The 26,604-nt window shown below is 38.2% G+C and overlaps 1 protein-coding gene and 1 non-coding gene across 2 annotated transcripts in view; one reads left to right on the top strand and one right to left on the bottom strand.

The window, feature by feature from the left end:
• The window catches only part of CDK15 (cyclin dependent kinase 15), an 86,292-nt gene extending 62,127 nt beyond the window's left edge, over window positions 1-24,165 (bottom strand). The window contains exons 1-6 of the mRNA XM_015075914.3: window positions 23,820-24,165; window positions 22,960-23,109; window positions 22,665-22,759; window positions 15,018-15,097; window positions 4,878-4,972; window positions 4,070-4,132 (exon numbers count right to left, since the gene is read on the bottom strand). Coding sequence (XP_014931400.1) covers window positions 4,070-4,132; window positions 4,878-4,972; window positions 15,018-15,097; window positions 22,665-22,759; window positions 22,960-23,109; window positions 23,820-23,942 — 606 coding nt within the window. The 5' untranslated portion in view covers window positions 23,943-24,165. The remainder of the gene's footprint in view (window positions 1-4,069; window positions 4,133-4,877; window positions 4,973-15,017; window positions 15,098-22,664; window positions 22,760-22,959; window positions 23,110-23,819) is intronic.
• Window positions 24,166-25,857: 1,692 nt separating this feature from the next.
• On the top strand, window positions 25,858-25,964 carry LOC113598318 (U6 spliceosomal RNA). Its single transcript, XR_003418996.1, has one exon. It is a non-coding gene; the product is annotated as a U6 spliceosomal RNA (small nuclear RNA).
• The last annotated feature ends 640 nt before the right edge of the window (window positions 25,965-26,604 follow it).

Genomic DNA, 26,604 nt, shown 5'->3' with positions numbered 1-26,604 from the left:
TACGCCTAGCACCTTTCATAATCCTCAAAGTAATCCGTGAGGGAGATAACGCTTGTCCTTGATTTACAGATAAGAAAAATAGGGCTCAAAGATACTTTAAAAACATGTCTAGAAACTGTCAGGGCCAAAACTCAAACTCAGACCAGCCTAACTCCACTACACCATTCTGAGAAACTGGCGAAAAGAAAATTAAAACTTGACAGGGAAAGGAAGAGGGAACTGGCTGAGTCAGAGACAGAATTTCTTAGTGGGCCAGCCTGAAACGCCTTTCATGTTGGAGTACAGACTGCTCTCACTAATTAGTCACACCCGCCCTCACCTTCTTGCTCTTCAATCCCTTTCCTCCCGGGCTCCACATGAATGTCCACAAGCATTTGTAAATGGTAAAGCGCTGGAGTATTTATGTATGGTATTTTATTTTATTTATTTTTATTTTTTTAACATTTTATTTATTTTTGAGAGAGAGAGAGAGAGAGTGTGTGTGAGCCGAGAAGGGGCAGAGAGAGAGGGAGACACAGAATCTGAAGCAGGCTCCAGGCTCCAAGCTGCCAGCACAGAGCCTGACATGGGGCTCCAACTTAACGAACTGTGAGATCATGACCTGAGCCGAAGTCAGGCGCCCAACTGACTGAGCCACTCAGGCGCCCCACACATACGGTATTTTAGAGCCACACTTCTCAAAACTGCAGTCTGCCCTGACTAACCTCACCACTCACTCACTCTTGAATCCTTTGCAACCTGGATTCTTCCTTCACACCACCAAAGCACCATTAACAGAACTCAATCCCATGGTGTTTTCTCAGTCAACACCAAGCCAGATCTCGGGTGATTCTTTCCAGAGAGACTTCCCATACCCCAGGGGTTCGTCCTGTTTCCAACACAGTGAGGCTCTTGGGGACAAGATAATTTCATTGGGCTAGTGCCACCTGGGCCAGAGTGAGCATTTTCACTGCTGCCCTGGCTATGGAGAACTCATCCCTATTCCCACTTGTTTTGATGGGAAAACTTTTTCTTTTGTGCTTCCACATACCCCTAATAAACCCCTCTATTTATTAGTGTATCCCTCACAAATCCACAAAATAGTCAAGTATGGTTTTCAATTGTATTCCTGGTATTAGTGACACTCTCAACCATGCCTTCCCTGAAATTGTCTTTTCCTTTGATTTCCATGAGAGTGTATTTTTCTGGATCCTCTACATTCCTAAAAGCTTCTTTCTTTTGTCTCTTGCTGTCCTGTTCCTCTTTCAACCCCTAAAGGCAAAAGTTCTATAATCAGTTCTTTTATCTTTGTGTATTTGCTCTTTGGGCTATCTACTCTCTTGTCTTTAACTACAAACTACATGTTCCAATTGCCCTCAAGTCTACATCTCCAGCGTCTATCTTCCTCTTGGGCACCAATCTCCTCTCCAATTGTTTGCTGCTCATTTTCCTTTGGATTTCCACCTCAACTAGAAGCTCACTATGTCTAAAACAGGAATTCTCCTCCTCCTCCTCTTCAATCAACTTCTTCTATTTCTGTTAATAGAGCTATAATTCTTCTGGTCAATCAAGGAGATTATGTTAGAAACCCAGAGGCTAAGGCCTTTACCCTAGACTTCCTGAATCAGATGCCCAGGTCATTCATCTGCTCATTGAAGTTTGAGAAGCACTGGGCCAGCCCACATCAATGAACTCCTAATGAAATCCCCTACTCTTTAATCCATCCCACAGACCACAGTTACATAAATTTCCTTCTGATCATGTTATTCTCTCTCAATGCAAACCCCTTGAATGACTCTACTGTCTAAGAAATATAGTCCACATCTTAGAAAATAAGGTTCTCAACCACCTACCGAATCTATTTTTCCAGACTTACATATCCTCATTTTACTAATGTATTCTCTATTTCGGGCCAATAGGACCAGAGATGCAGTACTCTGGAAAAGAATCTTAACCAAGAATCATTTTTACCAATGGCAAAAACTGGTTCTATAACTTCAGGCAAAATGTTTGTCTTATCAAACCTTGGATTCCAATTCTGCAAATTAAGAAAGTTAGAGCAGCCCAGAGTTTTTAAGGCTTTTTTTTCCTGCTGCAACTTACCATAAGAAATACATGTGTATCCAGTACTTGCATTCATACATAGATATAAGCGCTGTTTCAAGTGGCACAAAAGTTGCACAAAATAATACTTATTCTTGCTAGGTGTAACATACCCTAATATTTTCTATTCTTTTCTCACCTATTCTATTTCATTTTTTAAAATGCTCGTTGCTGATTGCCAAATTGATTTCATAACCCGCTAATGGGTCAAAACACAAAGACTGAAAAGTAATGTAGTTCATTTAACCCTAACAGTCCATGACTCTGGGATCCTCTTTCCTGAACACATCCTCTACTTCTCTGTTCTGTATCTTTGCTGAAAACATTCCTTCCTTCTGTGACATCTTCCCCTATTACAGACTCTTGAAATGCAATGTATCTTTTAATGTCTGCCTTAATAAAAGCTCTTAAAATGAGAAGATATCTTTTATTTTTTTTGTACATCTACATGAGGCCTTATTTCTCACTCGGTATTATTCACAAATGTCCTGTAATAGAATTGGTGCATATTTCTTATCTCTTGTTTTTGGTTGTAAGGCCCCTGAGGGCAGGACTCATGTCTTCTTCATGGCTTTTTATCCTTCTAACCATTTAGCACAGTGCCTGGTATGAGAGTCACTCAAGCCTGAAAATATTCTATCTTTCTCACAGTTATTCTTTCTCTAAGCCTTCCTCTATCTAATCAACATCTCTAGTTCCTTGGCTCTTCTATTCTGTCCCTAGCTATCAGCAACCTGCCTATCTTCACTTCCTTCCCTCAGATTAGGCTCCTTTTAGAAGTCTCTGACCATCACTGTAACCTCTCTCTTGACAGTCTCCTCAACTCTCTTGCCCAACTGTCTTTTTCTTTCATATGTCTGGCAAAACCCCAACTCTGAATCACTCTAACAGTCTACTTTTCATATTCCTCTATTTGAATTGCTAAGCGCTGCCATTAAAAAGGAAATCCCATGATCATGAAGATAATTTAATGGTTTTCATTCTCACTGGAGTCCTCAACACACTACTAGACATTCCTTCTTTTTGCCTAATTAGGTCTCTATCCATTCTCCACCAGCTATCTCAAAATGTTTTCACTCTCCTCAACCCCTTGTCCTCAAATCTTCTTTTCCCCTTTGCTTGTAGGACTGGATGGGTCCCCTTACTATGAATTCTCATAGCGTTTCTAGTTAACATGGCCATCGCCCTTATCACTTTGCTTCTTATTGCCTATTTAAGTCCATATATCTTACCGGGCTTTAAGCTTATTGAAAGTAAGAAACACAACTTACTCATTATTGAAACCTCAAAACTTAATATAATATGAAGTACTCAATCATTCTTGAATGAATGAAGGAAAGAAGGAATATAAATATTAGTTAAATGAATGAATATGAATACATCATATACAAATTTCATATATGTTATATCAAGGACCAATTAATTAATTAATGCCAATAAAAACCTTAGGGCATGAAAAGTATGAAATAAAAATGGTTTCTAAAGTTTATAACAGACATAGAATTACAGCTAGTTGAGAGTTTATTATTATTTCTATTCCAATGACTAGAAAATGGAATTTGGTCCCATTTATAATAGGATCTGATATAAGAGGCAAACAGATAACTAAATTAGACCTAACAAAGGTAGTTTGTTTGCTGATTCTATTGGGAAAATATAAGTACAACACTATCACAGACCACAGTAGTCTGCCACGAATAAGGTATTTATTTTATAATGTCTTAGCTTTACTTCTTTCCTTTGAATGCAATTCTTTTTCATTGGTGTCTATTTTTAAAGACACATTTGCATGATGGCCATGACTAACAAGGTTAAGCTGCCTGGAAAATAGACATTGCTCTATATCTTGAGGGGCAACTCTTGAAAAAAACTTTTCTCTAGAATATCAATGATAGGCATCTTCTTACTTAGTATCATGAGACTTTGCTTTGTGATGACAGTCTGTTTCAAAATTCTTCTCCTGAATCCTGACCCTCAAAGTACTCACCCTGACATTGTGAGGATGAAGCCCTCCTGGGTGCTGAGACATGTACTGGGCCAGGTCTGTGTGCTACACAAAATGGTGGAGAGAGTAACATTAGTGGAGCTTGAACAGTGTCCTAAAGTAGACCATAGATTGGCTGTCGGAGGTATTATAAAGTTCAGAATTTTTGAGACTGAAGTACAAAAGATACATAACCAGGTTTCCTGAGACCTCACTATTAAGGTCAAACACAGGGTGTCTTTCTAAATGGCTTCTTACAAGGAAGCTTGTTTCTCATCACAAAAAGATGCTCATTTTAAGTGACTGCCACTGAAGGCAGTGGAGCGGGCATGTCTCACTCTCCTTGGAGGCAAGTCAAGTATACATGCCCTATGATTTATTTCTGCTAATATCTGAATGTTTTTCCTTTCAAAAATATGAAAATGAGTTATTTTTAGTAAACTTGTATACAATTTTTAAAGACATTGTGATTCATGTCTTTATTGTCAATGAAAAAATGTTGGATTCTGCTCAGATGGTAATTAAAAATAGATAAAAAATAAGTACAAAAGTTTTATTGAGGAGGCAAGCTCAAAGTGCTTATTTATTATTGTTGGTAAGGGGGGGAAAAGACAACAAATACAGTGGGTAAAGAAGCAGGACTAAAGAAGGAGTGTAAGAACAATAAGCTCTGGCAATCATAATAATGAAAATTTCCATGACACTTTCCACATTGTAATGAAAGTTTTATCATGCCATAAAATATTAACAGATTCATTGTACAAGCACCAGGCTTTTCCCTCATGCTTTATAAAATGCTGGGGCAACTCACCATGTATTCAAAAACAAATGTCAGTGTCTCTTTGGTATGGATTATGTCGTGCAGGAGCACAATATTGGCATGTTTCAAACCCTTCAGGAGAGAAGCTAGAAAAAATTAAACAAAATATTAATTTAATCATTGATAATGAAAGTACTGCTTTAAAGATATCAAGCAGTATTTATTTTTTAAACATTTCAAATCAATCATTCTGATTTTTTTATTGCTGGGAAAAAATTCTCATGAAATAATATTAAAAATTACAAAGGACCTTCATCATTTGTCAAATGGCAAGCCACTGCATTTACATAACTTATTTTTCTTACAGGCTAGAGCAGTTGCAAAAAACTATGTTTCCATTTATCTAATCAATTTCATCAAAGCACTCAGAGCACTTTGCAAATGCTTCCCTCTGGGAATCTTATCTCTGCTTCAGAGTTACAGGAGAGGAGGCCTGGAGAGATAAAGGCCATTGGAGGAGCAGGAAATGGAGTATTCTGCCTTCTAGAGTACGACTTTGCAACATGTGACCATTCTCCAAAATTCAAAGTGTCACAGAGGGTCAGCAGGGCCCGTGGATGTGATTAGTGGAAGGCAGGGATAAGGGTATGGGATGAACATAATAGAGTGGAGAGGATTTCTTAAAGGCAGAATTGCCAACTTCTGTGGAAAGGAGAAAATGCAAACTTGAAAAGAGGACAGAGCCAATCTTGGGGAGCCCAGGGGAGTGGGAGTGGTGAAGTTTGAGGACTGTCTCTTGCATCTTTAATAACAAATTATTATTAGGTCTCTAAAGGCAATCATTTTTTTTTTTAATTTTTATTTATTTTTGAGACAGAGAGAGACAAAGCATGAACGGGGGAGGGTCAGAGAGAGGGAGACACAGAATCTGAAACAGGCTCCAGGCTCTGAGCTGTCAGCACAGAGCCCGACGCGGGGCACCGACCGCGAGATCATGACCTGAGCCGAAGTCGGCTGGCTGCTTAACCGACTGAGCCACCCAGGCGCCCCACTAAAGGCAATCTTAAAAGGGAGAAGTCAGCACAAAAGGCCAGTGAGTGGCTGGGAAGGAGTCTGAAAAGCTCTCTTTGGGAGCTTCAGGGATATGAACCCCCCCGAGCTTCACAAGGGTGGAGACCAGAAAAGGCATGATAGGAGATGATGAGTCTCAGTTCAGGACATCCCTGCATGAATAAATAGTGTCCTTAAGACTTACAGGAAAGGAAAAGTGAAGTATAAAAATTCAAATCAATGTTCTGCAGGGTATGCTTGTATGTCATGAATCTCCTTCACCAACTCTTCCCCAGAATTCCATAAGATTAAAACCAAACCCAAACACTACCCTCAAATTTTGGAACAAATTACTCCTCTCAGGAATCTTTCCTGTTGTAATGATCCTCTGCTATTTTGCCCTTCTGATAGCCATTTTCCTTTCTAGTGGGAATACCTCCACTTTCCTCTGGGGAAAAATCCCTCTGCCCACTCAGTCCATCCTTTTCCGGTGGGGCTGACCCCATGGCTACCCACGACTGGGCGTATCCCCCAGGCCTGACCAATCAGAGGACAGTACCTTCTAGCCACAGTGATTGCTTCAGAGACAGGCACAAAACCCTACTTTGCTGGTGCCGTCCAGAAAGAAGTGCTTTCTTTTCCACTGTGAGAAGAAGGCTGAGCTTGTAGGATTTCACCAGGAGCTGCTCTGGCCAGATTACCAACACCTGGTGAGAGCACGTCTGGGACTAAAACTAAGGCAGAGAAAAACAGTGTTGGGGATGGAGAGGCATGGATTCCTGGTGACGTCATCTACGCCCTGCTAGCGCATAGTTATCAGAACTATTAGCTGGTGACTTTCCTTCTTAACATCAGTTTGAGCTGGGAACCTTTAATCACCAAAGGAGCCCTATTATACCTGCTAATCTTACTTTGCTCTAATGACTAATACTCTAACTTTACTTTTTGCCCCCCCCCCCCCGAGTCTTTATGAGCTAAATTTATTATTTCATTTTTACAAACACATTGCTTTGTAAATGTAGTAAACAGTTTCACAGGCATTTGTTTGATGTCCCTACCCCCACCCAGCCTGAAGGCTACATGGGAATGGAGGGAGTGACTTTTCCTCTCTTTTGGATGCAGCTGCACCACCTAGTACAACACTCAGCCAAGAGTAAGCACTTAATTTGTCAGATATATTTATTGAATGTCTTAACAGGGAACTGACTGTGGAGCCAGAGGCCTTAATGTGAATCCTGGCCTCATCACTTTCTATCTGAGTGAGCTCAGGAGAGTATCACACTCTTTATGAAAAAAAGATTATGCCTTTTCTGACTTGACTTCACAGGGTTGACATGAGGATGGAATCAGATGTTATGTGTGGAACCCTTGGAAAATATAAACCATCACATGGTTGCAAATTAGAATTAATATCCCAGCCATCAGTTTCTTCTGCCCTCCCTTTTACCTTGAATTCCACTAAACTCCCACTCCAAGATTAGTATCTTTAACTTTTGTTTATGTTATATTTCTGCTAGAGTTTTCAGCACCCTCCATATTTATAACAGTGACTTCTTACCATCAATTGAGAATGCTGTATTTTGTGTAATTTTTATTTATGAATTATGTTAATTTTCTCTTCCTGCACACACATATATACACACACATGCATTACAAAGCATGCACCAAAACTAGATTTTAAGGGAAATGGGTAAAGCTGAAATTGTTAAGATATTTTAATTTTATTTTTAATACAATTTTATTCTTACTTAAATTTGATCTTGCTAAAACTTGTGATGCTTATTTTTAAAATCATGGTGGTGATGGGGTGCCTGGGTGGCTCAGTCAGTTAAGCATCTGACTTCGGCTCAGGTCATGATCTCACAGCTTGTGGGTTCGAGTCTCAAGTGAGGCTCTGTGCTGACAGCTCAGAGCCTGGAACCCGCTTCGGATTCTGTCTCCCTCTCTCTCTCTGCCCCTCCCCCACTCATACTCTGTCTGTCTCTCTCTCTCTCTTTCAAAAAGTAAATAAACATTTAAAAAAATTTTTTAAATAAAAAAAATAAAATCATGGTGGTGTGTTTTCTTAATCATGATGGCTTCATTCTATCAAGGAACAGTATCTACTTAGGATGAGGCTCACTGCTAACAATAGTGTGGTTATAAAATCTTTATTTTATATAGTTTTCTTGATAATTTCTGCTTTATAAGAGTAGGAAAAGTGTCAGTTTGACCACTTCTCTGTTGTTCACTTATATTTATATTATTAGTCTTATCTTCAATTCACAATTTCTTTGCAGAAATACTTTTAAACTCCTCTCAACTCTTTTTCTCATACCCTGATCCAATTCAGCAAATCTGTTGGTTATACCTTCATAACATGTCCAGAATCCCTCCCTTCTTGCCATCGCCTCTGCTATCATCCCAGACCAAGTTATCATCATATCTTGGCTGAATTAGTGCAAACACCTTCTAGCTAGTCTCTCCCTGCATCCTCTCTCCCTTCCTGTAGTCTGTCATGCACAGAACAGCCAGCTACTGTGATCCTTCTAAGATTGAAGTCAAGGCATGTCTCTGCTCCAGTGGTCTCTCATCTCACTCAGAATAAGATACAAAAGACTTACAATGGCCTGTCCAGCCATTACCTCCTTGCCCTCATATTCCTATTCTTGCTCACTTGGCTCTAACACATTCGCCTCCTAACTGTTCCTTGGACACTTCCAAACACATTTCCTCCCTGGGTCTTACAATTTTCCTTGTCTCTGCCTATAATCCTCTTATCCCATTGTCTGTGCATTTCTTCCCTTGCTTCCTTCAGGTCTCCACTCAAACCATACACACGAAGTCTAGGCTTCCATGACCCTTCTCAATGAAATAGCAGCCTCCCCACCCCAGACCTACCCTAGTGATCCTCTGTCCCTTTGCCCTGCTTTTTTCTTCTCCACAGCATCTACTGCTTATTACACCAAACATACTACTATTTTCTTTCTTTCTTTCTTTCTTTCTTTCTTTCTTTCTTTCTTTCTTTCTGTGGGGGAGAGGGGCAGAGAGAGAGAGAGAGAGAGAGAGAGAGAGAGAAGCCCAAGCAGGCTCCATGCTTAGCAAGAAGCCCAACTCGGGGCTCCATCCCATGATCCTGGTATCATCACCTTAGCTAAAATCAAGAGTGGGATGCTCAGTTGACTGAATCACCCAGGTGCCCCTCTATTTTTATTTTCTATTCACCCTTAAGAATGTATTTTTATTTTCTATTCACCCTGTAAGAATGTCCCCATTGAAAGTAGGGACTTCTGTCTTTTGTGCTTATTGCTATATCTCTAGTGTCTAGAACAATCTTTGGTCTATTACAAACATCAAATAAATATTTACTATTGAATTAGTGTCACTAATTACCTAATGTCATTTCTATATCTATAATTGGTTGGCATAGGGTGTTTCTGTGAAATGCTTTCATTCCTTGTTTCTCTTCATTGTCTTCCTCATTAGATTATAAATGTTTGAGTGTTATTGCCATGTCTACTACAGCTTTTTTAACACCCCCGAACCACTGAAATACTTCTTTGGAAACTGTAGCTTTTGGTGAGTAATAATAGGCAATTTACGTGACACAGTAGATGATGTTTAAAGAATTTATCTCATGGTATTGTTTGGCCCATCTACCAAAGGGATCTAAAATGCTTACAGCTTCAGATGTGTGGGTCTCAAACCCAAGAAGAAAAGGTCTTTCTTCTAACTCCAAGCCTGCCTCATAGACTTCAGACAGGATATGGTATGTTGTGCAGACTCACAAGCTGAGGGATACAAAAGCCACCTGAGAAGGGGAAAGATCCTTAAATCAGAGCATCCTGGTTCCTGTTAAATAATTCACACATTCTAAGTATACCTATCTCTGTGTTTCTTCAAAGAAAAGACACACAGATAAATTGGGGAGGCTTTAAAGCTCCAGAAAAGTGGAATCACAATGGAGTTTCTTTGAGTCCTTTCAAAATACTTCCATGGTTATGATGATGATGATGATACCTCATTGAGCATTTACTACATGCCAGGCATTGTTGTAAGAATTCTGCATATATTAACTTGGTATGAGAACATTCAGAAAGCCAAAGAGAAAACCTGAAGAAAACAACAGAATCCCAAAGATCAGGAACAAATGAGCCATAACTGAACATTATTCAGCTCATTTACAAAATGCAAAGTATTTCTTTCTTTATTTTAAATGTCCAAAAGTAGATGACCAACTGGTTGAACATTAAATGGCATTTAATTTGATTCTCATATATGTAAGATATTTAATAATTAAAAAAAATGTTTTCATCTTGCAATGATATGAAAATATTTATTTTCTTGGTTTTGTTGATTTTATTGGGGTTGTGGCTTAGTGAAGGTGTAGGAAAATTGATGCTTTCCAAGTGCAATGGGTCATGATGTTTTGATTTTACTCTGCTGTGTTCTGTTTTAGTTTGTGTAAAAGACGACGATGACAAGGAAAAACAAGGCTGGCCCTCAAAGTCCTAGGGCACATATATATGTAGTGAATAGCTGGCTGTGAGCTTTTGAAGGCATGGATTGTCCCTGTCCCTGTTTTTCTATCTCCTGCACCTAGCATAGGCCTGGCATGTGGCGCTCAATACGTGCTTGCAAATTAATGAAGACCAAACTGTTGTAATTGAGTTTATGTAGGAGTCAATAATGGAGCCAATTTCCATCCTCAGCCTCCACTGAGTATTGAATTAAAAAGAGTTTGTGGTTCCTGATGTTACATTTTTTCTGGCCTGGGTGTCACAAATCCAGTCAATGAGTTGAGTTATTCAAGAAAAGAAATCTAGATAAATTTAAATAAATGTTAAGACAAATGTTAGATAAATACTTATCTAATTTCTTTGGAATTGTAATCCAATCACATATCATCATCCTGACAATGTTTTGTAAAAATATAACTGTACACATGTAAATGTGCTATGTCTGTGCTATGATTTGATTGCATTCAATGGAGGACTTCTTGTCAACCAGGCCTCCCACAATCTATGTGTAGTAACAGGCAACTGAGGAGTTCTTACTGGTATCCTCTACCACATTGCATGACCTTGGGGAGGTTCCTTAGTCTATTTTTGGTTCAGTTTTCTTATATATGGACTGGGAATAATTACTTTATGTTTTCTTCACAAAATTTTTTTTAAATGTTTGTTTATTTTTAAGAAAGAGAGACACAGAGCATGGGTGGGGGAGGGGCAGAGAGAGGGCGACACAGAATCCCAAGCAGGCTCCAACCTCTGAGCTGTCAGCACAGAGCCCGACGTGTGAGCTCGAACCCACGAACTGTGAGATCATGACCTGAGCCGAAGTTGGATGCTCAACTAACTGAGCCACCCAGGTGCCCCTGTAATGTTTTCTGTTAGAGAATGATATTGAAAGATTCTCAGCTAAAACTGTTTCTAACTTAAACATTGCAATTGCTGATGCTGTAGAGTACATGATAGAATCAGAATTGACAAATTTATAATATTATTTTCTTTAAAATATTTCTTCTGCATTTTGCCTAAGGTTTATACAAAATGTATCATAAAAACAGATTTCTATTTTTATTTTTACTTTTGCTAAAGGAGAAGTGCTTGAGTTACAGATTTCTAAATTTATCATAATAAAGTAGCATTAGAATAGAATAGATTCTAACAATTCTGATTACTAGTTCTGAGGCTCGGACAAGTTACTTCAGACTCCTTCATCTGAACAACAAAAATAACATGCTTTACCTACTAGAGTTGATGTAAGTGTTTTTTTTAAAAAAAGGTAATGGGGGAAAGGAGGAGAAAAGATTATGTCATATATCTAGTCTTCAAAAAAGATTAGTTATATGACTGCTTCCTAAACAAATGCTGCTAAGAGAGTGAAAGTCCTGGGTTTGAACCGAAAGTGTCCATTTTTTATTTTCCACTTAAAATAATGCACATTATTAAGACATTGATACACAGTTTCATAAAATTAGGGAATGTGTTCTTATATAAAAGCTTAAAATATTCACCTATTCAAATGAAAGTATCTTCTCCTAGTTGTAAAAATAAACATTTAAAATATAATTCCAGAGCCAATTATGGAAGATTTTTTCAAGTTGTTATAAAGGCAGCTAATCTTTTTAATTAGCAAAGGAATGAGGGTAGGGAACATGTCTATTTTGTGCACTACTATGTGTCTAGAAGCCAACAGAGTGCCTGGCCATAGTAGGTGGTCAATAAATATTTGTAGAATATTCATAGAGAGTGTACAGATTTTTGAATCAGAGAAATTTGGTTTGAAGCATGGCTATATGTTAGAATAATAGTAATATCTATCTCCAGAGATTGTTAAAAAGATTGGAAGAGGTAACATATGAAAAGTATCTGGCATGTGTATTAAGATATGTTTTCCTTCGTGTTGTTCATACTTTTGCTGATTTCATAATATCACATGTTAAGATCAAATAGTATTCCAAATGGCCAGACTAATGAACCACCACATGTATTCTACTTATATATAAAGAGACCATGCATGTAGTAAAATTCTATTCAGTAAATCTTTGGCTGATATCCCATCAGAGCAGCCAAACTGTTCAGGAAAAGTAATTCCTGCTTCAAGGCTTTAAAAAAAAATCTGCATTACTTGTTCAGTTTTTCTGCATGTGGCTTTCGGTTGCCTTTTTAGCTAGTGACCCAGGGTTTTAACTAATGAACTCCAGCTGTTCTTATTTTGCCTTCCATCCCTTCTCATTTAACCTCCTGTCTCCCTGGTCTCACATCCTTAAAGTTCTTACAGGGAAAATGGGACAGTGCCAAAGTTTCCAAATGAGGCCTCATCCCTTCTTGAGGGGAGAGGGCTTCTTTAACAAGGGCTTCTAGCTTTCTCAATGATGGAAAAAGAAACATTCATTGTTGGAAAATGGATGCCTAACAACCTCCAATGTGTCAAAAATCCTCTTGTGGTTTTTAATATTATACAAGCAAAGCGTTCAGTAAGGTAAGTCCATAAAACAAACCAAGAAAGTCCACAGCTGAATACTAAATGTAATTGCAAACACCTGTGAAGGAGAGGCAATTTCTTAGTAAATATGCAATAAAAGAAACATCTACCATACAGAACAATACAGATCCAGCTTTTCTGAACCATGCTGAGAACCATCTGTTAGCAAAACTGGCAAAATTTTTCATTGTTAAGTCAAATGTCAACCTGAAAAACTTGGCTGTGGGCAAAATCTGAGCAAGGCAGTCCTGAAGTAATAGGCAAGCTCAAACGCACAAAGACAACACCATGAAAATGCGGTGAAGCTGGGCCAGAGGCTCTCCCATTATATTGGTGACCTGGGGATTTCTATTATGTTCAGAAATACTATTCAACCTATCCACACAACTCCTTCTAAATCTGATCATACTTTCATGGGGACCACTAATAAGTACATTAGTAAATGCAGCTTCCATTATATTAAACACTTAAAACCACACTTTCCTCCAGAATGCACCTGATCCTACCAGGATGAATTCCCAGCTAACCTGACGGCCATTTGGCCCCTATACTCAAATTCAAAACGACATATTTCCCAGGGGCTCTAAAAGACTTTTGAAAATGGCATCAAATTCAGTTATAAACTCATTTTGTAAATTGCTTTTCCCATGCCTGTTTGCATAACCCATCCTTCCAAGCTCAGTTCAAAATCTACTGACTCCATTAGCCACACTGAGACTAACTGGTTCTCATATTAGTTTATGTCTCTTTTTAACCTCCATTATAACACTTGTAACCTGAATCATCTGCTCTGTTAAGACTGAAAATGACAGAGAGCAAAAATCAGGGCTTTTTCTTCTCATCCTTCATAATGCCCAGCAATATGGTGGGCATATAAGTATGTGTTCCATAAAGAAGGGAAAATAGTTAACAGGGGAGAAAGTAAAAGAGAAGAGACATTTCTTTTCTTCTTCTTCTTCTTCTTCTTCTTCTTCTTCTTCTTCTTCATCGTCATCTTTTTTTTTTTTTTCTGAAATTGATAGCAATCCTATCATCATTAGATTTCAAAGGGCTCATGTAGGGGTGCCTGGGTAGCTCGATCAGTTAAGAGTCCAACCTGAGCTCATGTCATGATCTCCTGCTTTATGGCTTTGAGCCCCACGTCAGGATCAGTGCTGACAGCTCAGAGCCTGAAGCCTGCTTCGGAGTCTGTGTCTCCCTCTCTCTCTGCCCCTCCCCTGCTCATGCTCTGTCTCTGTCTGTCTCAAAAATAAATAAAAACATTAAAAAAAGAATAAATCATAAAACGATAGTATAAATATGCTCCAAAAACTATAATGAAGAATACAGTTGCAATTATTATTATTTTTTAATTTAAATTCAAGCTAGTTAACATACAGCGTAGTACTGGTTTCAGGAGTAGAATCCAGTGATTCATCACTTATATAAGTGCTCATCCCAACAAGTGCCCTCCTTAATGCCCATCACCCACTTAGCCCATCCCCCCGCCCCAGTGCCCCTCCAACAATCCTCAGTTTTTTTTTTCTGTATTTAAGAGTCTCTCATGGTTTGCCTCCCTCTCTTTTTAACTTATTTTTCCTTCTCTTCCCCTATGTTCATCTGTTGTGTTTCTTAAATTTCACATTTGAGTGAAATCATGATATTTATCTTTATCTGACTGACTTACTTCACCTAGCATTAATACACTCTAGCTCCAACCATGTTGTTGCAAATGGCAAGATTGCATTCTTTTTGAATGTTGAGTAATATTCTATTGTGTGTAGATATATATCTATATCTATATCTATATCTATATCTACACACATTCCATTGTGTATGTATATATCTACACACATACCTACCACATCCTCTTTATCCACTCATCCGTTGATGGACATTTGGACTCTTTCCATAATTTGGTTATTGTGGATGGCACTGCTATAAACTTTGGGGTGCATGTGCCCCTTCAAATCAACATTTTTGTATCCTTTGGATAAGTACCTAGTAGTGTAATTGCTGGGTCATAGGATAGTTCTATTTTTAATTTTTTGAGGAACTTCCATACTATTCTCCAGTTGTGATTATAATATTACTTCTAGAAATATCAAAAGCTAGATGCTGAATGGATAGATTCAATGGATTTTTTTTTCTTACCAAATCAAGGACCTGTAAGATAGATCTCTTGGATCTTACCTTCCCGAATAGCTGTAAATGGGACTCCTTCCTCTTCATTCATGCTAATGACTTTTAGAGCCACTAGTTGTCCATTTATCCTGGAAGAGTTGGGGGTGGGGAGAGGGATGGGGAGGACACACATTTATTGAGATGGTTCATAGCAGCCGTTTATACTAAGGATAGTTTAATGAAAGTAGCTTTTCCTTCCAAATATATTCCAGCATATGAATCCACAATTTTCTAAAAATAGGCAGTTTTAAAAGTCATATGTATGTATACCAAAATATTTTTTTTTCCTCTTTACTCATTGTAGAAACTTTGGAGAACACAGAAAGGCACTAAACCCATCCTCATAATACTTTGATGTATATCGTTCCTTTCATTTCCTTTTCTGCACTTACTTGGACCATCCTTATTTTTCATCTGAATTATTGTAGTGGCCACCTAACAGTTTCCCTACTTGTACATTTGTACCCCTACTGTCTCAGAGCAGCCCAGGGGATCCTTTTTAAGGGAATTTCAGAATAAATCACTTTTCTGCTCAAAACCTACCATTATTGTCACATTTCACTCTGTTAAAATTTTTTTCTTATGTATTTATTTATTTTGATAGAGAGAGAGAGAGAGAGAGAGAGTGTGTGTGTGTGTGTGTGTGTGTGTGTGTGTGTCTGTGTGCACACGCAAGCAGGGGAGGGGCAGAGGGAAGGAGAGACAGAATCCCAAGCAGGCTCTGCACCATCAGCACAGAGCCCGATGGGGGGAGGGGGAGGGGGGGTTGCTGGAACCCACAAACTGTGAGATCATGACCTGAGCCAAGATCAAAAGTTGGATGCTTAACTGACTGAGCCACCCAGGTGCCCTGGTCACATTTCAATCAGAATAAAAGCCAAATTCTTACAACTACCTTCTAGGTGCCACCTGACCTGCCCAGGCCCACCATTACCTCTTTCTCTAACCTCCTCTTGCTCTCCCCTTATTCAATGTTTTGTTCACGGATGTAAGTGAGGTGACAGAGAACTGAGATTTTAATACATGTATAAATACGCGATTTTCAATACAGCGGGATTCATGTCATGTTATCAGTAACTTGCTTTTCTGCCATTTTTCTTTTATTCATTCTTTACAGTATAGGATGATATTTAATTAAATATTTAATAATGGTATAATATTTTATCATATAAATACACTACAGTGTGTTTATGCTTGGCCGGTTCCAAATGCTTTTAAAATGTTTCTTTTGACTATTATAAAAATACAGTCATGATCATGTCTGTATCAGTCTTTTCACACAGCCCCTATTCTTTTCTTAGGGTTGAGTTGGAATTGCTAAGTCAGAGTATGCTGTGCACAAGTTTTTATTGTTTTGAATGCATGTTCCCAAATTATGCCACAGAGTGATTACACCACTCACTGGTCATGAGAATGGCCATCCCAGCACTTTCTTGCCAACACTGGGCAGAGTTTTTATTTTGTTTTGTTTTTTCATTTTTTAGAACAGATTTAGATTTACAGAAAAATTGAGAAGATAGTACAGAGAGTTCTCACATACCCCACATCCAGTTTCTTCCACTGTGAATATATTAGTATGATACATTTGTTGTAATTAATGAACCAATATTGATACACTATTATTAACTAACGCTTATAGTTTATTAACTAACGCTTATGGTTACTGTGAGATCATGACCTGAGCCGAAATCAAGAGTCAGCTGCTTTATTGACTGAGCCACCCAGGTGCCTCATAATAGAACAAAATAGAAATAGCTGAAATGTCCAACATTAGAAGAACAACTTAAAAATGTGTGGTACATCAACACAACAGAATATTTTGAATTCATGACAAAAACTCAAGTCCAGAGACATGTAGAAAGTGGAAAATATTCATGATAAAATAAATAGAATACAAAATAGCAAGCACACCATGTTTGTAACTTTAAATAAACCATGTGCAAGTAGAAGACAAATTGTGCATGTGCAATTGTTATGCTAGAGTGATGGATTATAGATCATTTTTCAAAGTTATTTATTTACTTTGAGAGAGACAGAGCAAGCAGGAAAGGGGCAGAGAGAGAAGTAGAATCCCAAGCTGACAGCATGGAGCCTGACACTGTGAGATCATGACCTGAGCCGAAATCAAGAGTCTGCTGCCTAATTGACTGAGCCACCCAGGTGCCTCATAGATGATTTTTAAGTTTATTTTATTTTAATTTTTCAGAGAGAGAGTGAGAGAGGAGATACAACGTGAGCAGGGGAGAGGCACAGAGGGAGAGAAAGAGAACCTTAAGCAGGCTCCATGCTCAATGCAGAACCCCATGAGGGCTTAATCCCAGGACCCTTGGATCATGACCTGAGCTGGAATCAAGAGTGAGACGCTTAACCGATTGAGTCACCCAGGCACCCTGATGATTTTTAAGTTTTAAAAATTTACTTGCTGTTACATATTGCCTTTTTAAAAAATAACATTTACAAGTTTATTATGGTTTTCCAACTTGATTTCAAAATGCATTCTTTTTATCTTTTTTAAAGTAGATATGGTAGATATGTAAAAATTTATGAAATCAATAAATTTATCTATCTTAGTCTTTTTGAACTTGAGACATAATCAACGTACAGAATTTGTAGGTTAAATCTGTACAATGTCTGATACATTTACATATTGCAGTATGATTATCAGGATTTCTTTAGTTGGTTTTTTTTCTTTTTTTTTTTTTTTAGTTTATTTATTTATTTTGGGTGGGGGGAAGGGCAGAGAGAGGGGGAGAGAGAATCCCAAGCAGGCTCTGGGCTGTCAGTGCACAGCCTACACGGGGCTCGACCTCCCAAACCGTGTGACAATCACCTGAGCTGAGTTGGACGCTCAGTCGACTGAGCTACACAGGCGCCCCCAGGATTTCCTTAGTTTTTACCTAATGTCCTTTCTCTGTTAGCATACCGCATTATGTATAGTCGTCATGTCTCCTTAGGCTCCTCTTGGCTGTGATAGATTCCTAGACTTGTTGATGACCATGACAGTTTTGAGGAGTACTGGTGAAAAATTTTGTAGCATACCTCTCTATTGCAGTATTTCTGATTTTTTTTTTTTTGATGATTAGACGGGGGATATGGATTTTGAGAAGGTAAAGTGCCATTTTCATCCCATCATATTAAGGATACACACTATTGTCAGAATTTATGACTTTATATTGGCCTTAATCACCAGGCTGAGACAGTATCTGTCAGGTTTCTTCACTGTAGTTCTTTCCCCCCCAACTCCCTTTCCACAGTGTACTTTTGGAAGAATGTCACTATGAGTAGGTCACACTTAAGGAGTGGGGATTTATGCTTCAACTCCTTGAGGGTGGGTTATTTACATAAATTATTTGGAATTCTTCTGCACAGGAAAATTGTCTCTTCTCTCCCATTTATTAATTTATTGAGCCATTTATTTATATCAGTGTAGACTCATAGATATTTATTTTACACTTTGGGTCATAATCCAATATTAGTTTATTTTGTTGCTCAAATATTCCAGATTTGTCCTTTGGGAGCTCTTTCAGTTGGTTCCTGTGTCCCTTTGACATACGTTCATAAATGTGGGGTTTGTTTTTTGGTGTCATACTTTTATCTTCATTTGTTTTTTGCCTATTTAATTTGCCTAAAAAGGATTATCATATTTTGATTTCTATTTCTTTAACTACTTGTGGACCTGAATTTTCTTAAGTTTATTGGTCTTTTCTGTTCTTTTGTGATTTGCTAATTTGCATTGGATATTGAAATATTTTGCATATCTTTTTAATTGAAATATTTTGCATATACTTTTCACCAATTTCTTTTGTCTATTTGAACATGTTTTTGAAATTTGGAACTTTAAAATTTTTATGAAGTTCAATATTTTCCAAAATGTTTTTTTTACTCAGAGCATACCTCTGTGAAATTCTCTCCACCCCCCAAAACAGTATTTTGGTCAAATATGTTTAGAAAATGCTTTACACTTTAAAATTTTTCTTGGGGCACTTGGGTGGCTCTGTCAGTTAAGCATCAGGTCATGATCTCACGTTTTGTGAGTTAGAGCCCTGCATTGGGCTCTGTGCTGACAGCTCAGAGCCTGGAGCCTGTTTCAGATTCTGTGTTTCTCTCTCTTTCTGCCCCTCCACTACTCTCTCTCTCAAAGATGAATAAACATTACAAAAGTTTTTTTTTTCAATTTTCTTAATCTTTCTTAGATAGTCATGGTATACATTAACATTTTAAAGATGCTGAGAGCATCTATAATAAGGAATCACATTTTTTACTTTGTTTTAGGGTTCCCTGCAACAATTTGGCAATAGTAACTTTCAATGAAATATCCTAAGGTCTCTCAGAACGAGGGCTCCCTAGAACATACATGGGTAGATGGGGCACCATGGACACTTAAGGGTTCCGACTTCAGTGTTTTGAAGAGACAGACCTTTCTAGCCCAAAGGTGACACAGAATTCCTCTACCTATTCTTCCAGCTCTTATCTCTTCTTTTTCATTTAGCTCTTTAATCTACTAGGAATTCATATTATATATTTACTTATTCCAAGTTGCTAACTATCATCCCAGCTTCGTTTATTGGACTGTCTTCTATTCCCCACTGATTTGATAGTGATTTGATGTATATACCATGATTATATATTAGATCTTACTAATACTTAGGTTTGTGACTGTTCTGGACTTAAAAAAATCATATTTCTTTGATCTGCCTTTTCTTATACTATACCATTTTAATTATTGTGGGTTTTGAACATATTTAGATATATTAAAACTTGATGGGTGCCTGGGTGGATCAGTCGGTTGAGTATCAGTCTCTTTATTTTGGCTCAGGTCATGAGATAGAGCCAGGTTCTAGCTGGCTCAGGTTCGTGGGGGGAGCCCCTGCCTTGGGCTCTATGCTGACAGTATGGAGCCTGCTTGGAATTTTCTCTCCCTCCCTTCCTCTGCCCCTCCCCTGCTTCCCGTGCTTGTGTGCACTCTCTCTCTCTCTGTTCCTCAAAATAAATAAATAAACTTTAAAAAATAACATATATTAAAACTTGAAATTAAAGAATCACTGACATCTTTGCACTATTAGATTTTCTAATTCAAATATTCTGTACTTCAATAATCTCTGGAATAATCCATAATACCTTATACACCCGGTCTACTGCAACTGCAGCTCTTCCCTGTCCACGTGTCTTTCCACTCTCCCCTCCAATGCCTGGCCTACTCCTGCCTCAGGGATTTGTTGCTTGCTGTTCCCTCTGCATGAGGCTGTCTTCCACTATACATGCACATGGCTCCTGCCTCACCTTTGTCAGAGTCTGTGTTCAAGTGTTCCCTTCTCATCTCTCTATTTAGAATAGTCATCCACCACCCTACTCTGGGGCTCCCCATCCCTCTCCACTGCTTTATTCTTTTCCAAAGCACTTTTCACTCTTCGATAAACTCAGTCTTTCATTAATTTGTTTATTGCCTATCTTACCGTGACTAGTATGTACACTCCATACGAGCAGAGAATTTTGTCACCTTTGTTCTCCAATGAATCTTTATTGTCTAAAAGAGTGTGTGGCACACAGTAGGTGCTTAACAAATACTAGTAGAATGAATGAGTGCCTGTCTGACTCTTTCTCAAGTCTTTATGTCCCTCAGTTACCCTCGCCCATTTTTTGACAGTAATGATTTTTGTTGTTGATGTTGTGAGAGTAACTTCCCTTACTGAACTTTCTAGTAACTGGTTATTGTTAATACACAAGACAACTTTTGATAAGTGTATTTTGATTTTGTAACTGATCACCTTATTCTGTCATACTGCTGCTACTGGTTCCTTAGATTATTGCCTTGGGTTTTTTAGGTAGACAATTCTGTAGTCCACAAAAATGATAGTCAGGGGTTTTCTTTGGTCATTGCATTGGCTAGAATATTTGCTATAATCTTTAACAGTGAAGGATAATGAGAATTCTTGTCCTATCTCTAAATCAATGGAGGTGTCTCTAGTATTTAAGAAAGAAGGTATGTGGATTGTTGATTTGAAATACTCTACATCATAATGAGGAATTATGCTATTCCTATCTTGTTCAGAGTTTTAAAAAGTAGTAATTGGTGTTGAATTTATTTGGCATCCATCTCTGTGATATTTTTTTACTTATTTTAAAATCATAAATGTAATGTCTTTGCGGTAAGGAATAAAGTGAAAAGTCTGAGTAATCTTTCTTTGCCCACCACAGTTTTAGCCACTAGAAGTAACTACATTTCACAATCTCTTATGCATTTTTCCAGACTCCTCGATGCACACATAAATTTATACACGCATAGTACACCTGAGTACTTTTTTTCTAAATGAGAATATAGGATACATATTGTTCTGTAACTTGCTTTTGTTTTTTAAAATATCGGACATCTCCTTGTATTGGTGCATCTCCTTCATACTTTAGATGACTGCACACCACTTCACTGCATGGTGATTATTTAGCTAGTACTCCATGAATGGGCATTTGTGACCAGGTTTTTACTCTGATTTTTTTACTTTTTCTATTGTAAATCTTGCTGCAATGAATGTACTTGTATGTATATCTCTATGCACTTAAACGAGTATTTCTAATGTATTTTTTTAAGTTTATTTATTTTGAGACAGAGAGAGAGTGAGCCAGGGAGAGGTAGAGAGAGGGAGAGACAGAATCCCAAGCAGGCTCCATGCTGTCAGCTCAGAGCCCAATGCAGGGCTCGATCTCACAAACTGCAAGATCATGACCTGAGCTGAAATCAAGAGTTGGACGTTTAACCAACTGAGCCAATTAGGTGCCCCTCTGATGTATTTTTGAAACTATTACTCAGTTGACTCCCTTGAAGGAAACATTTTATATTCTTAGTTCCTAAGATAGTCTATGGAATTGTATTAAATAATGTATATAAAATGATTTTTGCCTAAAATCCTGTTTTAACATTAAAAACTAATAATGTGATTACTAGGATAAATAATAACTAGTCTTACAATATTTATATTACATTTTTAAAATTAACATTTAACCACTATTGAGCTATTATTTTCTCCATTGGAACATAAATTAAAGAAAGCAGACCTTCTGACTTTCTCGTCTTGGCTAAAAACCAATGAAGTACATGGATCTTTCACATATGTTCAGTAAACTTCATTAGCCAAAATGGGCACTTGGCTTCTGGATTAGCATTATTTTTTTTTCTCCAACCATTTTATATATTTTACAAGTATACAAACCCAAATACTAATAATTTTTTGCATGTATCATGCTTTGTAGAAACCAAGTGCAGCTTCTTCTATGAAGGTAAGAGGAAGAATGAAGGAACAAATTCAACGTTGCAAACTCTGTCTTCGTATTTTAGGGAGAGACGTGAAAAACCCTTTAGAGACACCTTACCAGCTGCACTTGCGAAGAGCAGTAATTGTTCTTTGGGTCAGCAGTAGAAAAATTCTACTTTAAATTGAATAAAAGAGAGAAAAGTTGATAAACGTCTTAGTGAACTGATTTTAATTAGGGCAAGAGAAGTTTGTTTTCCTTGCCAGACTATTTAAATCATCATGTCTCTCCCTGTTGACTATGGTGTCTTACAGTGGTCCTGAACTTCTGTCATGTGTTACCTGGCTCTATAATTTCAAATCAGAGGGGTGGGATCCTCATCTCTAGAGTCTCTCCCAGCTATGAGTTACTCACCTGCTAATCCCCTTGTAAACTGTGGCATAAGAACCTTCACCCAGTTTCTCCAAGTTCAAGTAAGATGAGGCTGCCCCAAAAGGGAGGTTCTTCCTCTGCTTAAGAGGAATGGGGAGGGGAGAGAGGTGGGAAGGAAAGAAAGAACACATATTTTAGGGTTGACATTTTTTCCAGAGAAATTAGCATTGCCCAAGTATACTTGGGGCCCTCTCAGTACCTGCCCTAGAAGTAAAGGCCAGCCTCCTAGACAAGTATGTATTAAATCATTCTACTTCAACATCAGCTGTTCACTCACCCACTGAAAACCCTGTCTCAGATCCTCTTTCTGAAAAGAATCACTGTTACTCCGTGGCCTTTTACTCTTGTACTTCCGGGCACGGACCGCCTGAAGTCCCCTGGGGTGAAATGAAGTCATGGAACATGATGCTTCTTTTAGGTCTGTTAGCTAGAGAAAAAAGACAGTACAGGAATAAAGTGTATGCAAAGTCAAGACTCAGTGGCTGGGATAAAGCATTTTTTCTCCACTTATCTGATTGTTACTCTTCAGATGTTTTCTAAGCCTCCTACACCCCAAAAAGCAAATCCTTTCCCGAAAGTCAGATCCTTAAAAAAGACCATAATGATATCACCTGCTAAAACTCTACATTGTTTCTTCACTTAAAAATATTTCTTTAACACTTAGGTTAACCTAAATCTCTCTGATGGATGGTTTCCAATTTTTCTCTGTTTGGTTCAGTCTTTTCATGTTCTTTTAATTTATCTCTTTTGGGGAATAATTTTCTAGTATGTCATTGCTAATAATCATAAGCTAATCATTGTGATTTTGAATCCATAGCATACCAATACTGCAGCTTGCTTTCTGGGGCTCAGCTGTGTAACTTAGTACTTCAGATATTCCAAGAGAATAACTACTTTCTCAACTTCAAGTCACTGAATTTCGTGTAGCCCAAAGCATAGGATTATTTTTCCCTTTCGCTTTACAAGAACATCCCCAAACTTGATAGCAACAGCCATAAATTCTCAGTGACTTTAATAGAATTTTCTTTTTATTGTTTTTGACCCACCGCAGAGAAATCAGACCCTGCTCCAGAAAGGGAGTCTCTGAGCTCCCTAGTTTATCAACAGAGGAAGATGCTCCTTCCGGGTTACAAATACCTGGATCGCAGCCTCCGCCGGCACAGGCGCAGTCCTCTGACAGCTGTGTGCATCGCCTCCCTCCCAACAGCGATGGCAGCTGCATCCAGGCTGGAGAGTCTTTGTACACAGCTCTTGACCCATAATCTTCTAGGTTCAAGGAGAAAACCCGCACTTGAACCTCTTCCCCTCTGCTTCTCCTGTCCTCGTTCGCTCCCTTTTTGCCAGAGGTCAGCAATGCTGGAGCTTTCATATGACTCACATGAGGGCTCTGAGCGGAGCAGCCTCATGACTTCAGCAGTTTTCCTTAGAAGCGCAAGAAACTACATCGAAAAGGTGGCCGCCTGCATTCTTACGTGCACAACCGAAAACAGGACATCTAATATTGCATAGAATCAATCTTGGCACAAAGTTCTTATTCCAGGCATAAGTTAGTGCTGTTAGTATATATAGCTTTTATGAATTTACATTGCTTATCCATGTAAATGATAATGATATTGATTAGGCTTCCCTGGTGCTAAAGTGGACATGTTGAGGAGTATTTTCTCCCTGCCTTTCATCTGAAAGCGTTTGCTTCTCAGACTTTAAAATAAATTTGCAACCTAGCCAGCTTTTAGTAGTGAAAGAAACCACAGAATCATAGAACAAGAAAATAGTTCTCTGTCTCTTTGCCTCCAAGCAATAGTATATAATATTTAATAGCTACAGAGCGGTAGTCATCCATTCACTGATTCAAAAATGATCTAGTAAGCACCTGTGTTGTTTTTACTATACAGATAGTGATATTATCCAATGGTGGGGAGAGAGGAGTTTGCATAAAATATCTCCTTCTCTTTCTCTCTTCTTCCCACTCCTTCCCCTACCCCTTCCTGCCACATAAATGTAATTAATGTTTACCATATTAATAGCATGACATGTCAAGGAAATAGCTTGAGTTAACTTTGTAGTGTTTGAACAGAACTTTTTCTCTCATAGACTCCTAATGTTATTGCCACTATAATGTACTAATCAGAATGAGACAGAATGTAGGATACACACACACACACACACACGCACACACACACATACAATCAGTATCATTAAGGGGTGAAAAATGAATCATGTCTATTACCACAGCAATATTTATAAATATTTGATACCTGAACCTCAACAGTTAAAAGAAAGTTTCAGAGAATTTAATTATGAACATTATGAACATATTTAATTGAATATGAACATTTCATTATGAATTATGAAATTTGAAGTTTTATTTCAAAATTTCCATAAGAGAAGAGATGTAAAATAGGCCAGTTTAAAGATTCACTCAAATTAGAGACATTTAGTAAAAAAAAAAAAGACCAGTTAAACTAATACCTCAAAAATTTTTATTTGGTTAAAGACCAAATAAACCTTTGACCAACAATCAACAGAAAGTGAAAGAAGTTAATTTCTCAGAATACTTAATTCTGTTAGAATTTATCATAATTTGGGGGCGCCTGGGTGGCTCAGTCGGTTAAGCGTCCGACTTCAGCTCAGGTCACGATCTCACGGTCCCTGAGTTCGAGCCCCGCGTCGGGCTCTGGGCTGATGGCTCAGAGCCTGGAGCCTGCTTCCGATTCTGTGTCTCCCTCTCTCTCTCTGCCCCTCCCCCGTTCATGCTGTGTCTCTCTCTGTCTCAAAAATAAATAAACGTTAAAAAAAAAGAAAAAAAAAGAATGAAAATAAATTTATTAAAAAAAAAGAATTTATCATAATTTGATTATAATACCTTTTATGAGAAATGCTGATTTCTGCCTAAAAGGAGATTGTGAATTTTATCATACAAAACCCAGACCATGCATGAGACAGTTTTTCCTTATCACCCTCTAATTATCATAAGTTTTAGATTTTTTTGAATGGCTAGCATTTTTATTAGGTAGGGGGTTATTCACCTAAGTCACAAATTGCTTAAATAGAATAGCCTGATATTTTTAAGGTTTAAAATGCTATATTTAAATACTAGATGGGCTACTCAGGGAAACTGTGAAATACCCTTCAGAATTTTCAAAAATTATTTACAGTCTTCTTTAAAGTCAAGGAAGTGCTCAGTTTGGAAGCACATATACTAAAATCAGAACAATACTGAGAAGATCAGCACGGCCCCTGTGCAAGGATGACACACAAATTCCTGAAACGTTCCATATTGAAAAAATAAATAAATAAATAAATAAAGTCAAGGAAAAATATTAAATGACTTCTTAATTCTAGCTCTAGGGGCATCTGAGTGGCTCAGTTGGTTAAGCGTCCGACTTTGGCCCAGGTCTTTATCTCAAGGTTTGTGGGTTCGAGCCCCACATCAGGCTTGCTGTCAGTGCAGAGCCTGCTTTAGATCCTCTCTTTCTCCGTGCCCCTCCCCCCCTCAAAAATAAATAAACATTAAAAAAAAAAAAGATGTTTGGGGCACCTGGGTGGCTCAGTCGGTTGAGTGTCCGACTTCGGCTCAGGTCATGATCTCACCGTCTGTGGGTTCGAGCCCCGTGTCGGGCTCTGTGCTGACAGCTCAGAGCCTGGAGCCTGCTTCACATTCTGTGTCTCCCTCCTTCTCTGCCCATCCCCCACTCATGCTGTCTTTCTTTCTCTCTCTCTCTCTCTCTCTCTCTCTCTCTGTCAAAAATAAATAAACATTAAAAAATTTAAAAAAAAAGATGTTTGCTAGATCTATGTCCAAAACAATTTTTATTATCAAATATTTCTGAGTAAGGACAGAAGATTTAGATGACTTCATTTTGAACTGTGAATTGGACCCAGTGCTCACACCACTCCAGGTTGGCCGGACCTACCTCAGCAG

Source organism: Acinonyx jubatus, chromosome C1, assembly GCF_027475565.1.
Source record: "Acinonyx jubatus isolate Ajub_Pintada_27869175 chromosome C1, VMU_Ajub_asm_v1.0, whole genome shotgun sequence".
NCBI classification, from domain to species: domain Eukaryota; kingdom Metazoa; phylum Chordata; class Mammalia; order Carnivora; family Felidae; genus Acinonyx; species Acinonyx jubatus.
The sequence above is the reverse complement of the archived record's forward strand: the minus strand, read 5'-3'. Positions and strand labels throughout refer to the sequence as shown.